This window comes from Platalea leucorodia, assembly GCF_965183815.1.
Source record: "Platalea leucorodia genome assembly, chromosome: 10".
Taxonomy (NCBI): Eukaryota; Metazoa; Chordata; class Aves; order Pelecaniformes; family Threskiornithidae; genus Platalea; species Platalea leucorodia.
The window spans coordinates 2,739,570-2,758,575 of record NC_138832.1 but is presented as its reverse complement, the minus strand read 5'-3'; the positions used below and the strand labels follow the sequence as shown (position 1 = coordinate 2,758,575).

General features: G+C 45.4%; 1 protein-coding gene across 2 annotated transcripts in view; it reads left to right on the top strand.

Annotated features, from left to right (window-relative positions):
- Window positions 1–8,178, top strand: part of RPS6KA6 (ribosomal protein S6 kinase A6) — a 43,707-nt gene extending 35,529 nt beyond the window's left edge. For both annotated transcript variants that reach the window (XM_082323183.1, XM_082323184.1), the window contains exons 21-22: window positions 1,756–1,896; window positions 2,814–8,178. In XM_082323183.1, the coding sequence (XP_082179309.1) occupies window positions 1,756–1,896; window positions 2,814–2,939 (267 nt within the window). In that variant the 3' untranslated portion in view covers window positions 2,940–8,178. The remainder of the gene's footprint in view (window positions 1–1,755; window positions 1,897–2,813) is intronic.
- The last annotated feature ends 10,828 nt before the right edge of the window (window positions 8,179–19,006 follow it).

Below are 19,006 nucleotides of genomic sequence, written 5' to 3'. Positions count from 1 at the left end.
GGCAGCCTTTTCCACTGCCTGACTGCTGTAATGAGGAAAAAACTTCTCCTAATTTTAAACCAGAACATCTCGTGTTTTGCTTCTGTCCTCTGTCTCCATTCCTTTGGCCATACTGACTTAAGGAGTGCAATTACCTCCCTCGGTCTGCTTGCTGTGCTTCAGCCTGGGATGCTGTCAGCCGCCTTGGATGCCAGGTCACACTGGTAGTTCAGGTTCAGTTTGCTGTCTACCACCAAAACTTCCCAGTCGTTCTCAGCAAAGCCGGTCCCCAGTCAGTCAGTCCCCACCTTGTACTTTGTGAACAATTTCTTCCTTTCCAAGCGCAAGACTTTGCATTTGTCCTGGCTGAATTTTGTATGGCTCTGGTTAGCCCGTTACTCCTGCCGAGGTACCTTTGGATGGCTGCCCTGCCCTTGAACTCCTTCGTTCTTTCCCCACGCCGCCGGTTTGGTGTCCCACTGCAGACTTGGCAAGAGTGTGCTCTCTTGCTTCCCCCAGGTCACTGATAAAGATTTTAAATAAGATAGATCCTAATATAGGCTTTTCTAATCATCAGTATTTTTTTTATTCCTTGTTTTTATTGGACCAAAACCAGGCGTTTGTGGGATTCCCTAAATGGAAGGATGACTTTTGACAGTTATCTGTTAGTTCTAGTAGCTAACCAGTCTTAAGCATTAATAGGTTAATTTTTTTTTGTAGTGCAATTTCTTAAATGTCATTCAGCGCTGAAGTCATCGGGTCTTTTGTCGTTGTTAGTACTTCCAGCAATTAAACTAGTCCTTGAACAACCAAATATATCTGGATATCGTGCCAAAAATCTGGATCAGCTTGATTATGCAGCTGTCCTTTTATTTAAAGACTGCATCTCCGATCAGTTGCTGTATGTGTTCTCTGGGTTTGGTGTTGGCCTGGTCTGTAGGTATCTTAGTCACCACTGTTACCTTTTATAAGGCTTGGCATTAATATTAAATCTTTTCCTGATCCTTTGGAACTGCACTATTTGTTCATTTCAGTAGGAGTGATTCAGAACACTTGTTGGCTGATGCTGTCTTAGCACAAGTAATTCACTTTTGTATATTTAAGAATGCTTAACATTTTGTACCTAAAACAAAGGGAACATTCTGTCAGCTTGTTCATATTTTGTGTTCTTTCAAGCTATTCCTGTCTCTGTTCTGTGCCCTTCCCACCCAGCTCTTCTTTTGACCAACATTGTAATTAGTAGCTTATTGCTAATGCTTCTAAACAGGCAAAAACAAGTGTCCCTTTCTTTTGGCTTTACTCTTTATATAGCTCCTCGAAGGAAGAATTCTTTGATAGTATATCACTATATATGAATTAAGTTATGATATGTAATTAGCAGACCCCAAATGTGTAGTATGAATGAGGAGAGATGTTTGCAAATCATAGCTTCCTTCCTTAAAATATGCTAAATTTTAATAGGATTTCTAGTCTTCTAAAGATTATATTAATAATAAACAAACGTAAATATGAAACACACAAACAGCAGTACGTTTCTTTACAATGAAGGCTTGCTCTGTTAAACTGATTAAATAGTACAACACATTGTTCTCAGACTTCTGTGGTGTCAAGGCACAGAATGATCCGATTTATCCGCTGATTTGTGTGTGTGTGTGTTTGCATTGTGTTAAGCCCTGCCACATGGGGTACTTCTTTCCTTGCTGCCATACTTAATGCTTTAAAGTCTGTATGAGATTATTTTAACTAATAATATGTCTGGTTTTCGTTTTTATCTAGGACTTGTTATCACATATGCTTCATGTAGATCCACATCAGCGGTATACAGCAGAGCAAGTGTTAAAACACTCGTGGATAGCCTGTAGGGACCAGTTGCCGCATTATCAACTGAACAGGCAAGATGCACCACATCTAGTAAAGGTAAAACAACCTGAAGGCTGAATGTTGCTTGAGCTGGTGGATGCGCAATGAATTGGGTCACTTTTAGAGCTACAGGCAGAACTCTTTTTTTTTTTTTTTTTCCCCTTCTTTTCTTTAGAAAAGAAATCAGCTTCCTTTTGCTTTCCCTAGAACATACATATTTAAGTTACATAAGCAGACAAATTATTGGCGAACTGATTTTTTTAACCTGCGTGTAACGGAAGAGATTTTTCTGGGTGTTTTGCTTTCAAAGATTAAGGTGGCTTTGGCCATCTGGGAACTTGATAAGACGGTTCTCTGAGACTGAGCCGTCCGCAGGTCTCCTAGCATTCTTATTCAAGAAATCTTTTGGAATTTGTTTCGGTGACTGGCTCATATTGTGCTTTCCTACCATAAATTAATAAACTACGCTACAGTTTTTCCGCTGGTATTTTATCTGTTTGTTCTGTATCTGTGTTTCTGACTTGTGACACAAAAACATTCTACTGCATGCAGAGAGCTTTTAAGTTGACTTCATTAGTTTTGGTGGATTCAAAAGCAAGGACCTGTGATAGCCAGTCGTAGTTGTCTTCGTAAGTCAGGCCCTGAATAGCCACTTAAGTGGCTGTGTTTGATAAATTGGTACTAATGTTGCTTGGAAGATACTAATTCTGACCCGCATTAAAAGGTTACTCCTACATCTAAGGTATGTAAAAGAAACACACAGGAAAGAAAATATCAGATACCCGTGCTTAGAAACCTGAAGGATTGAGCAATAAATGTTTTTTTTTTCAAAACAAACTTTCGAGAATGTGTATGGCCTGTCATAAGTCCTGGGTTTTTTTTTCTTAGAGTTAATTAAGAATTTAATATTCAATTGTTTTGTTTTCTGATAAAAATGACCTTTACAGCCTTGTATCTATTTCATTGTTCTCTAGGGAGCCATGGCTGCTACGTATTCTGCACTGAATCACAAGACATTTCAGCCAGTGTTAGAGCCTGTTGCAGCCTCAAGTTTAGCTCAGCGACGGAGCATGAAAAAGCTAACATCAACAGACTTATAGATCCACTGGGACACCTTAGCAAACAGCAGCAAGGGGAAAATCCAATAAGTGGCTCTATTTTGCCTGACCTGTGATCAAAAGGCATCTATGATTTCCTGCTACACTACTTGAATTCTGTAAAAGTCCTTTTTTTAAAAAGAAAAAAAAAAAATCCACAGGTTCATACTGTGTTGTTTTACAGGCCGTATCTGTTAAATTAATTTAAACGTCAGGTACATCATAATGAATTTCTCTACACTGTCCTTTAAGAGATCTGTTGCAAATATTATTTCACATTCTGTATAGTTTTGCTGGGTTCATTTAAAAAATGGTTTAGGGGACCGTTGCCAATGACCAAGTTGTACATAAAGTGTCAGTGTAAGTTTTCTTTTCTTCACACCTTTAGATCCTCTTGTGAAGGACAAATTCTTAATTTTGTAATTGGGCACTTAATTCATTCAACTTAATTTAACTTGTTCATTACTGTTATGAAAAGCTGACTAATGTATTGTGCCAGTGTTGAATGCATTAGTGTTAATTTGGAAGGTCTGTGTTTGCATGGTGCCAGTAACTGATACGTTTATGTGAAAATACAAACAAAAGGGATGCGTAAGATTCTGCACTTTACCCATAAACTTAATTTGATCGCTTGTGACCCAAAAGAAATGCTGGTTAACAAATGGCCTCTTACAAGAAAATGAACATTTCTGGTTGTTACCACAAATGGTATTGTGTCCTGCACTGAGCTGGAGAAAGTAAGTATGTGTATAAACTGTCAAAATTAAGGATCTAAATAATACCGCTACCACTTTAAGACAACATCATGCAATCCAATAATTTTTGTTATTTATATTGTCTATCCATTTGTACAATTATGATGTTACTGTTTCCTCGGCAGTTGTTTCTACTGAATATACCCAATATTAAGTTTGTTTGGCTTATAAGACAAACTGACACTTTATTATAACAAACTTGGCACGTGGATTTTATTTTTTATTTATTTGATTTTTATAGAACGTTGCTTCTATCTGAATCTCTTGCCGCATGTACAAATATTACAGAACATAAATGCGAAATTCTATTTGCCTAACTGTAGGGGTAGCTTGGGAAAATAAATAAGCCTTGCAGTGTGCCCAGATAAGGGAATTCTAACCAAGAAATTTCACAGTTACGGACGCGTTACTGACAATATCCTGTTGCCAGCACTCGCTCGCCCTCTCTGTCTTGGTGTTAGGACTTCAGCTGGTTCCAAATGCTGCGATGGAGAGGAAATTCATTTTGGGGCCAGAGTTATCTTGGAGTTTTCTGACTCGGAACCAGTGCTAGCTGCTAGTAGACTGGGAACTAAAGCATTCAGAGGTGATGAGCTTAAAAGCATTTTCAAAAGTTGCAGCACTACTGTGCAGTTGTACTGTCGCGGTAGGAAGACATGCATTTTAAATACGAAGTATATTAGCAAGCAGCAGTTGGATTCTCTAACTGTTCACAGTCTAATTGACCAAAAATCACGTGTAGTTCAGACGGATTTGCCATCGCGGAGTTTCCTGTTTCCGATACCTTTGGCAGCCAGTTACAAGACAGCGACGATGGCAGAACTCGGCATTTTGAGACAGAAAAAAAAGCTTTCAGGAGAATTCTGGCCCAGCTGCCAAGAGTGGCGGTAGTAACTCGGATCTTAAAAGGCAGAGGGTGCTGGCTGGTTTTTGCTTATACCTGTGAAGTACTTGGTGGCATTGGAAGCACTATTAGATAAGCTGCTTTATTTTGTTGTGGTGGGGGAAGATGGAAATTATCTGGCCAAATAGTTAGGTATGAATATATGTAGATTTGAGACTTAATGAATATAGCAAACATAGGTGTGCTATTTGTATCATGCAGAACATACCCCATACTAAATTTCTTGAGTGTTTGGTAGATGTTGGAAGCTTTAGGGGCCATTTGTGCCTGGTTTTGAGGTGCCTGTTTGAAATGCTTGAAAGCTTATCAAAGAACACACCTGCTTCCCGGGAAGCTTATTGTTCAGGACAAAATCTGCCCCTTATGCAGCTGGTTCATCCTTCTTTTCATTACTGAAGACCTTTGCCAGCAAGAGTGCCTGTAAACCTCTTGTCTACAGTCTGTCGGCATAATTTTTTTTGTAAATTTACGAATGACTGCCAGAAGAACTTGAATTCACTGTAAGAAAAAAAAAAAAAAAACCACAGCGGTGGAAAAAGCCACCTTAGCCCAAGGTCAAGGTATAATGTGGGTTGAAATGTACTGGTAAGAGCTGTGTTGGGGATAGAGGGTAATGCGAGGCGTGGAACACAACTAAAATGTCAAACCTGAATTGTCTTCAGCTTTCCCGTAAGGTGGCAGCTGGTCTTTAATGGCTTTATTCATGAATCATTTAACAGTGTTTATATTGGTATTTTCTTTTTAGCTTGCTTAGAAGCACCACATTATTAGCACCTTAAAAGCATTTTGCACAAAAGCAGTTGTAAGCACCTGAAGGTACTTAAGTTCTTCTTGGTGTGCAAAACAAAGGTGGTAAGAGGAAAAGTACACAAACAAGGTGGATATTCTGAGTCTTAGCAAAGAATTTAAAACATCTTCTATCACCTTATCCCTGCTGGTTTTCTGTCATCACTAGCCTTTAGTGCAAGTGGTACTCCCGGGGTAAAAGCACGGTTTCAGTGACTGCAACGTTACAAAGTTGTCTTATCACAAGGAAAACATGGACAAACACCTTTGTTATATCTGACAGGCCAGTGTACCCTGGTATGCCAATTTTAATCCCCAATTTGGGGGGAAAAGTTCACTTGCTGTGAATCTTTCAGCATATCCGTCTTTGAAACATTTTGGATATACAGGGATACAAGAGAGTTCACTTGCAGTTTACTCTTAGTGTATAGTATTTAATGATCATCATCTTTGTGATATTTCTTTTGGAATTTCTTGCATCCTTTTTTCAAACAGGTTTTGTTCAATTAAGTGATTATATTAAAAAGCGGCATGGTCTGCTCACGAGTAGGGAGTTAAGTGTTTGAAATGGAAGAACGCTTACTTGAACTTGCTGTTGGCTGGAGTGAAAGGTTAGTGTAACTTGTCTCACTTTCTTATGGTCTTTGCACAGTTCAAGATTACCAACTAGTTACAATTTTACTACTTACTGATTTTTTTTTTTAAAAAGAGTGAAATTTTTTACAAAGGCTTATAATTACAAAGGAATAAGTATGTGTATATGTTATGTATTTAGAGGAATTTCCAGAGAACTAATTAATAAATTAAATGATATAATATTTTGGATATGGCTTCTGTTACTGCCAGCAAAATAGCTTCCACTCCTCTGTTTGGTAATGGCAATTATAAATAAGTGCTAGGTCTCAAGTGCATGTGGAGCCTGAAACGTTCTCACGAAAGAGAGGAGATTCCCGCAGACACCAGCTATAGCTGGAGCAGGCTCATGACATATTTTGCTGTTCTTTCGCCCCTTGGATATCGCGATTTCTACCTTCAGTTATCCTTTTGATTTAAAAAAGCAAGGAACTCTGTTGTATTCCTGTTACGTATCCAAAAACCACGCAGTGGCATCAGTATCAGCCAGTGGTGCACAACGAAGAGTGCCCGTACCCGAGAGCATGACCATGGGTGGATTCGCACAAGCCACTGTCTTGTGGCTTGTGTGGTCTCAATGCCGTTGTTAGCACGTTGTGTGTTTTTTTTCCCATTATGCTTAAAACTAGTAAATTCTCTTTGACTACGCAGAGAGCCTAAGGTGTAGGTGGTCTAAACGTACTGACCATTTGAGGCCTATGTTGTAGCATGGTTTAATGTTCTCCTTGCATCCAAAACCTCACCCAAGTCAGTCATATCGAGCTTGAATTCTGTCTTCCACGTTCAATTCATTTTCCAAAGCTCATCTTCATATGTCCAATAGTTAAAATTACCTCTAGCAAACATCAGCAATTGGGAGGTACTTGCAGTGTACCTCTAAACTGGCCGTTTGCAGTGACAGATTGCTGCGTCCAGTGCTCAGCTCTCTGCCCTCAAGTGTTACAAATAAAAAGTTGAGATAGCTTGTAAGAATTGAGTTAAATGAGTTACACAATACTCTAGTAGTTATCCTGATTTGTGTCAGTGAAATTAGGCTAAAACATCAATGCAAACGTGGGGTTTATGTACTTCTGTAGCACTTAAATTTTTCGGTCCTATCCAGAATTAGAAGTTTGCAAATATTTGTGGGAGGGAAGGGAGAAGCAGGTTTTTCTTTCTCAAAGTTTTCAGAAGGCTTCTGAAGTTGTGGTAAGAGTCCTTAGGTAGCCCGATGGGAGCTCTATATGATTACAAAAAACAATTTTTCCTTGAAAGTTGATTCAGAAACTTTCTTGGGTGGGTATTGGTACCGGTGGTAACACGCCTGCGCTGCCGTTCGTGCCGTACCATCCTGCATTGACACCCCTTTAGTTAAGTGCATTCTCAATACTGTCTGTCCCTACTTCAGTGTGATTTCTAGATGTTTACTTCCCAAATTATGTTGTTGATAAGCCTACGTTTTCCTTTGGGAATGGAAGAATGAATACACATTTAAAAAAAAAGAAACACCCTTAGTGTGTAGCTAAAGCTGACTTGAGTATTATCATAACTTCTGTAATTAGAAATCCCCCCAAAATAATCAGTGACTGGTTTCTGTGAGATTTTTTTTTTCCTATGTAATGAAAGCAAACTTTCTTTGAAAGCTTTAAAAGGTACTTAATTGATTATGTCTCTTAATTATTAAGATCTGGGCCATAGCGTATTCCCAATAATGAGTTTGAATAACATTGAATCCTGTTTCGGAGGTTTTTTATGTGAGAACTGAAAAGACGCTCGAGGCGGATCTCCTTTGCAGGACGAAGCGTTCCTGGTCGGTGTGTTTTGCGTTGGGCTTACGAGCAGCGTTTGCTGAGTAATTGCGTTGTCGTAATATCCCAAGCACTTTGGCATCTTGCACTGATGCTCTGATGAGAGCTCAGGCTCTTCTGGCACGTGACTGGCTATAAATCTCAATATACGAAAGGGCATTAATTGAAAACCGTGTGCAATGAATTACATGCTCTCCGAGGTACTTCAAAGATGAAACTATACAAAAGGTCCCCGTTATCAGATATTGTAACTGTCATTTCTTTCTCTAAGCATATTGTGGATTTTGTATCATATTGTATTTATTTCATTTAATTTTAAAAAAAAAAAATGTTTTCTTTAAAGCTCTGTATATATTGACATTAAAGTTTGCATTGTACTACGTTCTCTTCTCCTTGTAAGGCTGAATCTGGTAGTGCATTGTATGGTATGTTGTTTTTCTTTGCACTGTGCTGCTAAAAGATACTATTGCCTTGAATTACGACATGCCAAAGACAACCTCAAAATTGTATTTATTTTTGTTAAACTTTGTGAATAATGATAAAGGTACAGTTTTCAATAGCTGGCAGTTCCTTGAGTACTAGAATAAAAAGGTTGCAAATTCATAATATTTTATAATTGACAAAAATCCATCATTTATGATTTGGAAGTTCATAAACTCCTTTTTTTAAATTGATATAAAAACCAGCGAGCGAACCTTCCTAAATTAAATGTACTGTCAATTGCATTATTTGGTAAACCTTGCCAAAAATCTCACATACATCAAGAGCTGTTTATAAATTTATACTCACAGTCAAGTGTTTCATGCCACACTTTCAATAAAACATACATTCACTGATAGGATTGATGTATTACTTTAGAGTGGGATGATCTGCCTTCTATATGTTTTTCAGGTATATTCAGCTTTGACTTGATACATTAGGAGGAAATAATTTTCCTGCAAAGGTCTGGTCCTTTGTAAGTACAGGCACTTAGGTAAGGAATGAGCGTAATGCCATTAAAAGCGGCCCGCGCGCCTGGTCGGAGTTAAGTGCGTGCGTCGGCGGTTGCCGTGCGAGGTCTCGGGGCAGCATCGCACGGCTCTGCCTCCCGCCGCCGCCGCCGCGGCTTTGCCTTTCGGCTGATGAACTGCTGCAGGTTATCGAGCCCCTCCGTCCTGGCCGGGAACCGTTACCGCGAAGCCAAACCGGTTGGTCTCACTGGTAAGTGACGGGACGGCTCAGCGTGCAGCCGCTAATCCCCGCCGCGGGACAAGAGTAGGAGATACTTGGATAGAACAGAGTTGAAGTTAAATTGCAATATCTGGACTTAAAATACTTCTAAGGCCTTTGGTAACTAGTGTTGATGTCTGTGTTCAAAATGGGCTGCAGATACCTTGTTTCTCCGTTACCCTATCAGTCCAAACAGCCAGAAGGGATTTTCCCAGGGCTGCCTGGAGTCAGCCCACCTCCCGGGTGATGGTGGCCGGCGCAGCGAAGCGCTGTGGGACCTGCCCGGTGGCGGGACCGCGGGGCCGAGGAGCCGGCCTGCCGCAGGCAGCACCTGCAGAGGAGGGGCTCTGCCGTCACCCGCGGGCGAACCCCGCAGCACTTTGGGGAAGCACCAAGTGCTCCAGCTTTTTTTTTTTTATTATTTTCATTAATAAATTGGTAAGTGAAATAGGGAAGAAAAAGTAGGAGCTAAATGAGGACCAGGCTGTCCATGGCAGAGCGCTGTTCCCGTGCCCCTGGCCAGCGGTGCCGGCCCGCAGTGTGCTGGGGGGCTTCTGTCCCGGGGGGCTCCTGAGGCCGGGCCAGGGCTCGGCGGAGCCGTGCTGGTCCCAGGGTCTCCTCCCGCGGCTGGAGAGCAAACTGCAAAGCTATGCCGAGAGCTGGCGAGACGTGGGTGACTGAAGCCATAGAGGAGGCAACATGTGAAAAAGTTTCCAAGATGGTGATTTCCTTGATGTCATGGAAGGTACGCAGGAAAGAATAACCAAAATGGACAAAACGATCGCTTTAAAATAATGTTAAAACAACAACAACCAAAAAAAGGCCTGAAAACCCCAAAGTCTCAATAGTGAGTTCCTGTAGGCTTGGTGAGGATGTTCCTGGTGGGGGAAGAGACCAGGCACGGATTAATAAACAACCAACCTTACTCACCAGGGGCCAGGGAGTGCTTTCAGAAACCAAGAGCAGGGACAAGCCACGTGTTAGGACGGAGGAGGCTGCAGGCTGTGCCTCCATCAGCCCCATCCCGCTCCTTCTGCTGCCCTGCAACGTTGGGTCTCGGAAGCTGTTTTCCCCGTGATTTATCTCTGAAGCTTTATGACTGTAAGAGGCACCTTCCCATGGCTGTCTTTTGGGTTTTTTATGGGGTAGAAAATGTGTTAAGGTGAATAAAATGCTCTCAAAAATACCGAAAATATGCTTACTTCAGCTGAGTAGCTTTCCGTAGGTAGTCACCAGCTCAAGTTCGCATCAGCAGCAGCGCGGTGTATCGCCACGCTGGACGCCGAGGACCTGGGGCGCCGAGGAGAGGGGAGCACGCTGCTCCTCGAGCATGACCTGTTCAGCGAGGGCCCTCGAGGGCGCAGAGCGGGAGGTAAGGACTGGGACCGCAGTTAGGTGATACACCGGTCTCAGCAGGAATCCTGAGCGAAGAACTCCTTCGCAGGCTGCTCCTCGTCTTGCTGAGGCCAAGGCTGTGACCGAGGGCTGAACGGGCTGGGTTCTGTTCTGTTCATCCTCCACGTCAAACACAGCTTTGCCCTCGCACTAGCATGGGGCAGGAAGCCCCTGTCTGCTGGCACAGGCATCCTGCCAAAATACAGATTTATCTGTATTTATTGTAGCTTTTACTTAACAATTTTTTCCCCCAGAACTTCTGGGGAATTTCTTTTAAAGAAAAAGGCCGGGGCTTCTTGTATGCCTCTTGAAAGACACAAGAAAACTTTTTGCCAGAGGTGTTTCACCATGTTGAGTCCTCAGTGTCTGAAGAGTAAAGTGTTAAGTATTAGCCTTAATACCGGCTAATAGCGCAAATCCCTTTAGTCCCGAACAGGTACATTTCTGGCTCTTGTGGCTGTTGGCATCCAGGTTTGTGTCCTGGTCTCTGGGATTCACAGCTGTAAACGGCTAGATTCATCTTAATTTAAGGGGGTTATGTTTGCTTTTACTTCTAAAGGCTTTTGAGGGGGGATTATAACGGCGTTTGTGGAGCGCAGATACAGGCACCGCGCATTGCTAACCCGGCGGCTGGAAGTGCTGAACACCTTAAGGCTTGTCTGGAGGTCCTGGTAATTAAACTGAACGTTGGTCGCATAGCAAGGTGTTAGAAACAGGTAACGTGTTGTCTTTTGCTTCTTTTGGGCTGAATTTAGTAGTTTGGGAGGTGAGAAAGCAGCAATAGCAGCAGGGGCTGCTGCACAAAGAGGGTGCAGTTCTTGCACTGCTCTGCTCTTGAAGCATTGGCCCTGGTTAGGTGCGGAGGGGCAGCAGCCTCCAGCCCGCGCTGGGAACGGGGGGCACGGTGGGCTTCGGGCTGGGAACGGGGGGCACGGTGGGCTTCGGGCTGGGAATGGGGGGGCACGGTGGGCTTCGGGCTGGGAACGGGGGGCACGGTGGGCTTCGGGCTGGGAATGGGGGGGCACGGTGGGCTTTGGGCTGGGAACGGGGGGCACGGTGGGCTTCGGGCTGGGCACCGGGGGGCACGGTGGGCTTCGGGCTGGGAATGGGGGGGCACGGTGGGCTTCGGGCTGGGAACGGGGGGGCACGGTGGGCTTCGGGCTGGGAACGGGGGGGCACGGTGGGCTTCGGGCTGGGAACGGGGGGCACGGTGGGCTTCGGGCTGGGAACGGGGGGGCACGGTGGGCTTCGGGCTGGGAACGGGGGGCACGGTGGGCTTCGGGCTGGGCACTGGGGGGCACGGTGGGCTTCGGGCTGGGCACGGGGGGCACGGTGGGCTTCGGGCTGGGCACCGGGGGGGGGCACGGTGGGCTTCGGGCTGGGAACCGGGGGGGGCACGGTGGGCTTCTGTCCCGCCCGTTGCAGGGCCGGGAAGGGGGCTCGGGGGGGAACCGCCAGCCGCTGCCTGCGCTGCCCGCTCCGCTGCCTGCGCTGCCTGCGCTGCCCGCTCCCTCCAGGAGATGGAGGCAGCGCCCCGCCGCGGAGCGGCCCGCTGGAAACCTGGGCACAGGGTTTCTATCCGATATAAAAACGCTCAGAGGCCGCTTAGGGCCGAAGGATGCACAGCACGGAAGGCGGTATGAGAATTCAATTGCATTTTATCCGTTTGTTTTGTTTGTTTTTTCTTTTTACCTGCAGCTGCGCTGTTGAGAGCAATCTGCTGTTCGGCTTGCGGGCTCGCTTCGGTGTTCGTATCCCAGAAACACGTGCTGAACCGGCTTCGCCCCCGCTGTCCGATGAGCAACTCTTTGCTGCTCTTGACTGGAGAGAGGAAAAGCAGGTGCAGGCAGCTGCCTGCCCTGCCTGCCCACGGCGGAGGGCTCTGCAGGCAGCTTGGGCTCTGCTCGGGGATCAGCTTCCGAGCATCCCCAGGAACGCAGAGTTCACAGCCCCTCCGGGAAGGAGTTCACAGCCCCTCTGGCAAGGTTTTCCCAATATTAGCAATACTGGGAACGGAGGAAGAGAAAGGCCGAAGCGCGGTGTGGCCGGGACGGCGGCAGAGCCCGCGGACGGCTCGGGCGTCTGGGACCCGCACGGCCGCCTCGTGTAGCAGGGTTTGGGCAGCGCCTGGGTACGGAGCTTGCCTCTTCCAACGCCTCGTCTGCTCTTTCTGAGCAGGCGAAGTCGGTGCAGCCAAGTGCGAAAGCTCCTCCTCTGGAAACGGTAGCAAGGGGCAAATTTGGAAACTTCTGATCCAGAGCAAAAGCCTCAAAATCCAAAAACCACAGAATTTTTGAGATCGGTAGGGATATTTTGAGATCAAAATAGAGAGCGGGTGTATGTTTTTAGTGATTTTTTTCAAAACTATTGATCTCTAGCAAAAGTGACTTACACCTGTATGCTTGTAAATACAACTTTGTACAGCTTTACTATTTTGATTAGGGAGTTTATTGTGATTTAGTACGCTATGATACTGCAGGGTTCGGCATCCGGACCAAATTCTGCAACAGAAAAGTTCTCATTAAATCCTGCTTGTTAGACAACACTTTAGGAACAAAACTTATTCAAGAGCTTGCCTTGCCAAGTTAAGAAAGCACGTCCTCTGGTTTGCTGAGGGTGGTGCGGGGGCAGCACTGCCCAGCGTCGCCCTGTCCCGTAAGGGCTGGGGGGGACTGTAGAGACTGCTCTTAGGTGTATGGGCCTTCTTATATCTTAATTTATACTTATTTATATCAGAGGCTGCCTCTGTGTGGGGCACATTTATTTCTGACACCAAATACGTCATCACTTGTGCCAGTCTTAAAATAAGGGCTTTCATTGCGCTGCTCAGGCCCCGCGGTGCAGCTGGGGGAGCCGAAACGGCAGCTAGCGCTAATAACCAGCCTCAGCCAGCAAGGCCCCCCCGCGCCACCCGCGGACGCGTCCTTTGGCCCTCTCGGTAATTTTCTGCGCCTCGTGGAAAATGATCAAACTCGAAAATAGCTGAAAGGGTTCATTTAAATGCACTGGCAATGGTTGTCAGTGATGGAATATGCCACCAGAAGGGCAAATTTGAGGAAATTAGTAATGTAACTGAAAGTTCCCAGCAAACTACTGACAAAGGCAATGTAAACTTGGTTTCAAATTAATTATTGCAAATAAACATTTGAAATGCTACAGGCCAAATTAATATTTCAGAATTCTTCACTATTTATTACTGTGCTTAATTTTCTTACTTAAACATATTTGGGGCCTCAGGCTGTTAAGAATTTAATTTTTGAGGTACTTTAATGAATTATAAACCGTGTTTTAAACAGAAATGAATAACTAATAAATGCCAAAAGTGATTAATTTTCTGAAATGTGGAAAGGCCTTTGTATTTAATTAAAAAAATTGCCCTAAATTGTTGGAAAGTAAAGAGAAAGAAAATACGAAGTGGATCAATTGAAGTTTTGATTAACTTACTAAACCGCAAATTGTTTTCCCCTTGCTGTGAGGTGGCTGGGGGGAGGCACCAGCTCGGGGGGGTTAAGCCCTGCTTCATCGCGAGCATCACCCCCATCCCCTGCACGCTGCCCCGCGTCCCTGCTGTCAAATGAAGAGCTGGTGAAATGATGCTAGCCACGCGACTGGGAAAATATGTGGCAGAATTAATAAAAAATGCTCATAAGCATCCTTTTATTTTTTTTTTTTGTAAAAGGCAATGAAGGAAAAAAGGAAAATGAATTTCTTCTAGGTGAGGTATCTGGTTGGGCTGCTGGTGCAGGCTGCGTAAAAGCCCGACGATTTGAGGACTGGCTGTGAGAAATGGGGCGCGTTTGTCCAAGGGGTTGTTCGCAGACGCAAGGAAGCGAGCTGTGGCTTAAGGCACAGAGGCGAACAAGAGAAGCGAGGGAGGCTAGGGCGTAGGGTACCAGGCATCAGACACCCGCATCTGCCTTTAAAATACATGACCTCTAGTAATTCGGGTGCCTTTTGGGTGACTCGTGCCAGTATTTGCTGCCTGATCTGCTTCTGCTTTTTGCAGGTCACCTCGCTACAGGGGACTGAGTGCTAAGGTTGGATTTCATTAGCAGCGCTTGCTCTGTAGTAGTTACCTGATCCAGTTCCCAGTGTTTGGTTGGATCTGGGATGCTCCTGAGCCCATTTGTTAGCGTTGGGCAAAATATTTCCTACAACACAAAGATAATTGGCACTGCCTTGGTTTTAATGAACAACGCTCCCTCTGCATCGTTTCTTCGTGGTGCCATTGGGAAAGCTGTGCTATAGGATGCTTTGTACTTCAGGGCTGACTTTGTCACTTGTTTTGGCTTGAGTCAAAGGAGCTCCCCACAGAACTCTCAAATGTCCTGGTTGTGATGCTTCTTTCCAGCTGGGATGCAGTTACCTTTTTTTTTTTTTTTTTCTCAGACAAATATTTTTTTTAATATCGAAAAGCAGTTCCAGAAAGTAGTTTGGAAGCAGAAGTATACTTTTTGGGAAACTTCTCCCCGGCTCTGGGGAAGACCTGCCGCGTGGTCCGAGCCGTGCCGCCCTCGGGGTGCTGGGGAAGGTTTTGCTCTACAGGAATTTGTGGACCCATTTGGCTCCAGGCTGTAAAACAAGAGACATCAGTCTTGTCTAATGACGTTAACTCTGAGGTGGGTGCATATCCATAATTTTGAGCTCTTCTTTACAGATTATATTCTCAGTATTAAGCCTTGCTGGTGCTGGGACCCCCTCCCGCAATGCCGGGACACCTTCTGCACCCACCCACCCACGGCATGGCAAACCCCAGAGCTGCAGATCTATCAAGTAAGCCAGCTCCTCCATCCTCTGTATAAATAAGCGAGAGGGGCCATTTTGCTGCAGGATGGTGCTGGGGAGGAGGGGACGAGCAGTGTTCAGCCAGGGCCGACATTTGGGGCTCCCTGGGGCGCTGTCCCCTGGGGAAGATGGTTGGGGGATGCACCGTGGTGGGTGCCTGGGCCCCTCCTGCCCGGGTACCACTGCCATCGGCAAGGGTTGCCCACAAAGACAAGTCTTAATTCACCCTTTCAATCAAATCCCATCGTTAGAAGCCACCTTACCAAGGGCGCAGACCTGGGTGCTTTGCCCCCTGCCTGGCTGCCCGTGGCCCCGTGGGTGCCCCGCAATTCGGCACGGTCCCTCCTGGCAGCCCCCGGCCGCGGCTGAGCCCCGGCTCTTGCGGGGACGCTGGCTCCGGGTGGGTGACCCCGGTTTAACCTGGGAAAGGTCGTGATGGTGAATCCTTCCTTCAGCGAGATGATTTCCAGGCAGGGAGGTGAAATGCTGGCTGCTGTCGCTCCCTGGCTTCCCTCGGGGGCCGCGGTGGGGGGCTGGGAGGGGAGCGAAGGTGAGGGGAGCCGGGGTGGGCTGTTTGAGTGGTGCTGATGATTTTCCCCGCGTGGGCTTCGCTGTGCGGCTGGAGTGAAGGAGCTGTGGCTGGAGGCGGGGGGCGGAGGGGATGCCAGCTGCGTACACCCTGGTTTGCTCCTTTTTTCTAAAAACACCCAAGGATTTGCCTCCGCAGCAGCCTGAGCGGTGACTGGGGTGAGTGTGGGAAGGGACCCGGCGTCGGCAGCCGTTGGCCACAGGGCTGAAGCAGTGGCCGTCTTGGTGGCCGGAGCGGGAGCTGGCTTTTTTTTCTCGAAGAAGAAAACCAGTGGGTGCTGTCGGCTGGGCGGGGGCTGGGACTGGGATGTCCGCAGGCTCAGTGCTGATGGCCACCTCGTGCTGACCACGGGCGGCTGGGGGGGGTGGCTGGCACCAACGTGCCCCCGCCGAGGCAGCCCCTGCGATGGAAACGCTGGCGTGGCGGAGGCTGTTCGACCATCTGAGGTCTTGGGATGGTCCTGGTTCTGGAAGACAATTTATTTGTTGTTATTAAACATCTGTGGGCTGCTCCTATTGACCAACAACCTCTCCCGTTTGTGCAGGGCTTGAGGACCTGCTTTCTTCCCCGCTGTCCTGGGAGACCCGCATGTTTTGAGCTTGGTTTTAAATCAGGGAAGCACCCGGGACCCTTTTAAATACTCACGGTAACTTTACGGACACGTAAGTCTGAAGGCTTTGATCGGGGCTTTGTCCCTGGCCGGCATGGCTTCGGAAACGCTAGAGAAAAATTCATCCCTGGCTGCTGTGTTAAGTGAAAACTTGCAATACCTGAAAATTAGAGAAGATGATAGAGACAAGCATAGAAAAAAGAAGTTTTAGCTTGCACATGATACTCAGGTCTAGACATATTTGGATGACGAAAATTTTCTTGTAGCTTTTAAAGTCAATGAGGAACAAAATGTTCGTTCTACAAATTTTTTAATGTGCTCTAAACACGTAGCAAGTCACATATTGCTAATGACATTAATGCTAATGACAGTAATACGTGCATACTGTTACGATAAATTTAACAACCCTTAAACATACTTTGTTGACTTAAAATTATATTTTTGGCTAACTATCAGCTAAGCTGTCACCCTCTCCCACTGCAAACCCTATTCCATTTAATCTGTGATAGCGATGCCCAGGGTACAGCCCCGAGAGAGCTCAGTCCGGAGCTGAGGAGGCTTTGTGTCGTGCGGTTGATCTTTGTGTTAGTGGCTTATGGTCTGGAGAGAGCTGTAACGTGGGAGAAGACACCCGATTCCTCCTCCTTGGGCCGAGGGCAGGTCAGTCTGCGTGCCCACCTTCACCCTGCTTTGCCTTTCGGGGTTACCTCGCTTTTGGGAAACTTGCTGCTGCGGGTGGTGTGCTCCGTCGCCCTGCCTTGCTCCGTCGCCCTGCCTTGCTCCGTCGCCCCGCGTTGCTGGCTGACGTTGGTGGCGCGTCCTTGCTTTGTCTGACGCGATTTTCTTCTGAGTCCCCAACCCGTTTGCCGTATCCTTCAGATGGGGCAGTGACACAGAAGTGGATACAACCTTGCTCTGAACCACAGCTAGCTGGATGAACAGCAGTTTACCCTGTTTCAAATTGACGTAACTAAACTTTTCCTGGGACAGTACGAAATCAAGGATATGTGATTTTATAAGCCCATATTTTTCTGACAATTTTAATGTGTTTGCTTTTTATTTAAGTGAAAAAACTGGTTGTAAGAACAGAGCGATTTTCCTAGTTTAGGTGAGCTTTTAATTTAAACTTTGAATCTGGAGCTTGTGTAATGCTTAAAATTATATGAGCCTCATCTTGACGTGGGGATTTATGTGCACAGCTTCCTGCACGTTGAGATGAGAATACCTATCATTAATTTTTGTGGCTTGAAACCGAGCTTGATTTAGATGCTTTCTTCCCAAGGGAAGAGACATTTTATAAAATCACCACAGCGGTAATTGTTTGGAGTTCAGAGTGAACTAACTTAAATTTCACATGAATCAATTGTGTACTGTAAATGATTTATGCCCTAGCACATGCCTTCAAATGCCCTTACAAATTATATGGAGCTAAGAATAGGATGATTTGCTGCCAGTGACACTTTGTAGACTATTTGGCAAAAGTGTTTGCTTGCAGATCTTGTTATAGGAAGGCCCTGCTCATCAATGGCGTCAATAAAACACAAATTCCTTCTGAATTTTCCTTTCTTGAGTGTGCAGAAACGTGCATGTACATCCCAGCATCTCTTCTACAAGGAGTCACCTCTCAGCAGGGGCTGGTTGTACACCTGACGGCCACCGTTCCTCCTCGGCAGAAGACACAAAACCTTTGAGAACCAGAAACGTAGATGCTCAACAAGGCTGGAGGTCTGACAAAGGTGTCCCTGCTAACCGTGTTCCAAAGGTGTGACCATCGTGGGGAGAGAAGTATTATATGGGACGCAAAGATAGAAAGCTGTATGCCATTCAGTGCTTGGATGAAACTAGAAAGGGAAATTTAAAATAAAACATCAAACGAAATTTCTTAATGGCTTAGAGGATAAAGTTATCATGAAAAGACATCATCGGGACAGAAACATTAGAAAATAAGTATACCTAACTGTGAAATTTTGCATTTCTTGGCAAGTTTCTTAAACCTGCTGTATTTTTTCCCCTTATTTTTTAAGCTAGGATGTACAGAAGAGAGATAAAGTCCTTTTTTTCTCTGGGCTTTGAAATTTCCTAAATTCTTTTTACTTTGAAATTATTTTCCTTCGAAGCCTTTTGAATGCTTGAATCTATTTCTGTTTCTTTTCTTATTAATGAAACCATTCATCCAAGAAAACTTTGGAGAAGAGAGATCTAATTTACAGACCTACCCTAGTGAAAAGAAATAAGGTGAACAATCAGCTGGACCTTCCAAAGGATTATTACTATTTCAGCGTAAGCTATTTAAGAAAATGTCTATGGGGAAATATCTGGAAATGTAATAACTTAATCCTAAATATCATTAAAACAAAGCAAATAACTGAGTATATTGTAGAGACTGAGAACATGAGCAGAGACGGGCGCTCATCTGGGAGGTTGGTTTTAGGCAGGCAGAAAGTTTTTGTTTTGCTGCAATCTGGCCCTGAAAAAAAGACTGGCCTGAAGCTTGCCGTGACAGCATGTAGTTGCTGGTTTAGTGGGAAAAAGCGTGTTGTTGTTGTTGTTGTTGTTGTTGTTGTTGTTGTGTCTTGGCACTGTAGTACTTGCATATGATGGTCATTAAGGCCAGAGG